The sequence below is a fragment of the Lactuca saligna genome, chromosome 9, assembly GCF_052625555.1.
Source record: "Lactuca saligna cultivar CGN05327 chromosome 9, ASM5262555v1, whole genome shotgun sequence".
Taxonomy (NCBI): Eukaryota; Viridiplantae; Streptophyta; class Magnoliopsida; order Asterales; family Asteraceae; genus Lactuca; species Lactuca saligna.
The window spans coordinates 86,780,848-86,784,847 of NC_136425.1; the positions used below are offsets into that span (position 1 = coordinate 86,780,848).

A 4,000-nucleotide genomic window follows, 5' to 3' on the forward strand; every position below is an offset into this window, starting at 1 on the left:
TAAGTTGTCACTTAGGAATTGCAGTCGCATATGTTTTTCACTCAATATTGAGTTACAAAATTAAAGAAACCAATTATAAATATATTGACCATATCTTTAAAGATGATGACATAGCATTTGCTATTTAGTTTCAATTTTCATAATATTTTTTGTTTTATTTGATATAAACCATAAATTACTGTTACAAAATACTAACTACATTTTTTTGTTTTTATATAGATATAGAAGAAGCAATACACAAACAAGATCGGAAAACATAAAGAAAAGAGTAGATTGATCGTTAATTTGTTTTTTGGATTTTCAAACAAATATACTTTTATTGTTCATTTTGGTTTAATATTTTTTTGATACTACTTAATTTGATTTAATATTTTTTGTGGTTTTAAAACCTAAAAGCATCACACTTGAAAGATATGTTTATTTTGGTTTATAGAATATTCAAACACACAATGAACATTTGACTTGGTTTGCTTTGAAATAGCTAAAAGCCCAAATGGTAAGTGGATAGAGTTGGGAAGTGGCTAGTGGATTTGCCAATTTGCTTTGCCTTGCTACTTGCCAAATACCAATTGTCCAATTGCAACATCCTTAAAGAAGATGATTCATTATCTTCTTCCTCAAAAACAAGAGGAAGTCATAAGAACATGATTCTATAGTTACCAAATATGATAATTCTCAATTAGTAGTTTCTCCCTCAACTCTCCCCATGATATTTGAAGACTCATCATAATTATAACCAATGTTGATTTATTGTCTATACGGTATTCGACTTAATAACTTTCATGATTTCAAATATTTTCAACTTCATTCAATGGATCTCAAAAACAAAAGCGAAATCGATACTTAACACCAAGAATGCAACAAAAAGAAGTTTGGACTAAACCTACAACTTTCACTATAACATAGGGACCATTCTTGCAATTTAATCCAAAACATAAAATAGTTCTCATTCTCATCTCATCTCATCTACATATCAATACTTTCCCAACAATTAGTAATTTCCTAAAAGAAAAACACCACAACTCTCCAAACTATATAAACCCTTTACTACGTCCAATCATTTTAACCCAATTAGCACACATCTTAGGGTTTAATTTCATCCAACATTCCTTATAATTATCATTTTCTTCACAAAATATCGCACATGCAACAACATGTAAAGGATCATCTTCACTCCACCCAAGCTTTTTCAACTTCTTTTCACATTCTTCAAATGTAGGTTTTGGAGGTGTTTCAGATTTGCTCATCTTATCTGCTATTATCTTCAACACACCCAATATTTCTTCATCAATCGATTTTTTACTCATTTTTTGTTTCTTTTTAACTGGAGGAGGTGGAGGATCTGATGATGAAGATGATAATGAATCCATTGTATCTTTTGGGATTTCAATCTCTTCATCATCTTTAACCACAATTGCTGTTATAGGTTCAGCAGAAATCGGTTCCAAACTTTTAATCCCATTTGTCATCACTCCATCAAAAAGTTGTGCACAAAGATCCGGAAATAGTAGAGATGTGTTCCTTAATGTTTCTACATATTTATTTTTCTATAACAAATAGAAATCAATGAATATATGTATATATATATATATATATATATATATATATATATATATATATATATATATATATATATATATATATATATATATATATATATATATATATATATATATATAAGTAAGAGTGTAATAAACTAATGATTAATGATTAATGATTAATGAAAACTACCTTTATTTCATTTTCCCATTCTTCATCTGTCAAATTAAAGGTGTTAGTGGATGCATCATAAATGTTGCCACATTTGTTTTTAAGATCTAACCATGCTCCATATTTGTTCTTGAGGTAATCAAAATGGTTTTTCAATTGTTTTCGATCGACTGAAAAGTTATGGTTATCTCCAAGTGTTTGCCCAATTTTCTTCCATGACATTCGTTTTAAACTACCACCTTCACGTCCATTGATGGCGATTTCGTTAATACATGCATCAAGAAACGTTTTTGCGACATTCACGTTTTTCCAACTAACCCTATTTCGTTTTGATTCACTGCAACGTTCCATACCTAAAGGAAAAAAGATTAGATTGAGAATGTTTTGGTAATGTTAGTGCGATGAAAATTACTATATGGTGAATCTTTTTTGGAAAATAAAGAAATCCCAGTTAAAGAGAATCGATCTTTGAACAGTGTATACAGAAACAACCATCAGTTACAAACACCATATCTTTCATCTATCTACACGCAGAAGAACAATATAGATACAATTTAAGGGGGTAAGATGCAGTATGCGATATCGATTGAGGAAATTTTGACAGATATAACCAAGAAACAAAAACCACAAATCGAAATTCAAAAACGGCTTTGGGACAAGTGGTAGACGACTAGACATAGCTTTGATCTCAGGGGGAGATAAATTATCAAAATTATTGAAATGTGGCGAGTCGCAAGATCAGGGAACTCACGAAAATCAACGAAATAAACAAAAACATGATTACCACAATTTGATTGTAATAACTAGGGTTTTTACCAGAGAGTTACCTGGGCAGCGATGAACGTGGAAGAAAGGTCAGATGAAATGGGCGACGACTAAGCGAGCTGAAGACGAGTTGCAGCGAAGGGATTATGTGAACAAATAGCAATCGGCGGTTTGGGGAGAATCGGCGCCGGAGAAGAATTAGCGACAACAGAACCAACTCTGAAACAAAAAGAGCGATGAAGGATAAAAGTATAAAGTGGATGTTTCTATGCTAATTTATTAAGTAAAAATACATCATTATGTATTTCCGTTACACTTAAAAGTTATCAAGTGTGTTTTGCTTTTTGGATGTAGAATATTGTGTGGGAAATTTTCTTATTATCTTTTTATTTTTTTGTTTATTTTGTTTATATCTAGCTAACTTTATATATATATATATATATATATATATATATATATATATATATATATATATATATATATATATATATATATATATATAACGAAATTGTTGGAAGTGTTCATATATAACCGATTATAGTAAGTTACAGCTAATCATAATGATCATATATGTGAACACTTCTAATAAGTTTGTTACCTAGATATGTATAAAAAAAGTTTATCCGAATGTTTATAAAACGAAAAAATAATTACTCTGATAACTCAATTTCTCTTTTTTATTAAGAGAGTCGATCATAATGTTTGCAATGTTAATAGATTTAGTTAAATTTCCTAAAATAATATTTGCGATCATTTATGAACATTTAAATTAGTCACGACATATTGGAAGTCATTTTTTGGTAGCATAATTATCAAATAGTCTATATATATTGGAAAAGAACAATGATGGTATTGATGTTGATATAAATTACTTTTATATTTCTATATTTTAAATTATTTAATACATGGAGCAAACTTTATTGAAGATGATGTTCTCCATCACGTTATTGGTCTTCGTATCCGGTACTTTTAGTCTCTACTAAATCTTAATTTTTATATTTATTATCTTAAAAATAAAATTCTATAAATGGACAATGTATTTTTTTTCAGTCAAATCTAGAGTTTTTAAAAAGATATTTACCAAAATGGTATCCTTTTAAAAATATTCATAAACGGCACAAAATAAGAAACGGTCTCTCCAACGCATAAATGGTTAGAGTTCACATTCTCATCATCTTTATTAAAATTAGGGCCACCACGAAGATATTCATAAACAGTTATACTGTAGTTTTTTAGGGATAACCCCAATTTAGGTTTAATAGTACATCCCAACCGGAGACTACTATACTTGTTCAATTTATCTCTCTCAACTTGGATGTCGTGAGGCAAACCTTGGAAAGTTTTAACATACGGAGTAGGGATTCGCAAATCTTCCAGACGTTGAGCACACAGGGCTTTGAACCCAAATACATTACCTACAATGGAAATAAAGATGTTAGTAATAGAACCTTCTTCAAAAACTTCTAATTGGTAAGCTACATAAACAATATATTGAGTTTCTTCTCCAAGAACAGGTTTGATTCCA

General features: G+C 29.6%; 1 protein-coding gene across 1 annotated transcript; it reads right to left on the reverse strand.

Moving 5' to 3' along the window:
• Window positions 1-890: 890 nt before the first annotated feature.
• On the reverse strand, window positions 891-2,713 carry LOC145018737 (uncharacterized). Its single transcript, XM_078976591.1, has 3 exons — window positions 2,538-2,713; window positions 1,732-2,063; window positions 891-1,547 (listed from the first exon to the last, which is right to left on the reverse strand). Exons 2-3 carry the CDS (start codon window positions 2,059-2,061, stop codon window positions 1,032-1,034), a joined length of 846 nt encoding a protein of 281 aa, XP_078832717.1. The 5' UTR covers window positions 2,062-2,063; window positions 2,538-2,713; the 3' UTR covers window positions 891-1,031.
• Window positions 2,714-4,000: the final 1,287 nt, after the last annotated feature.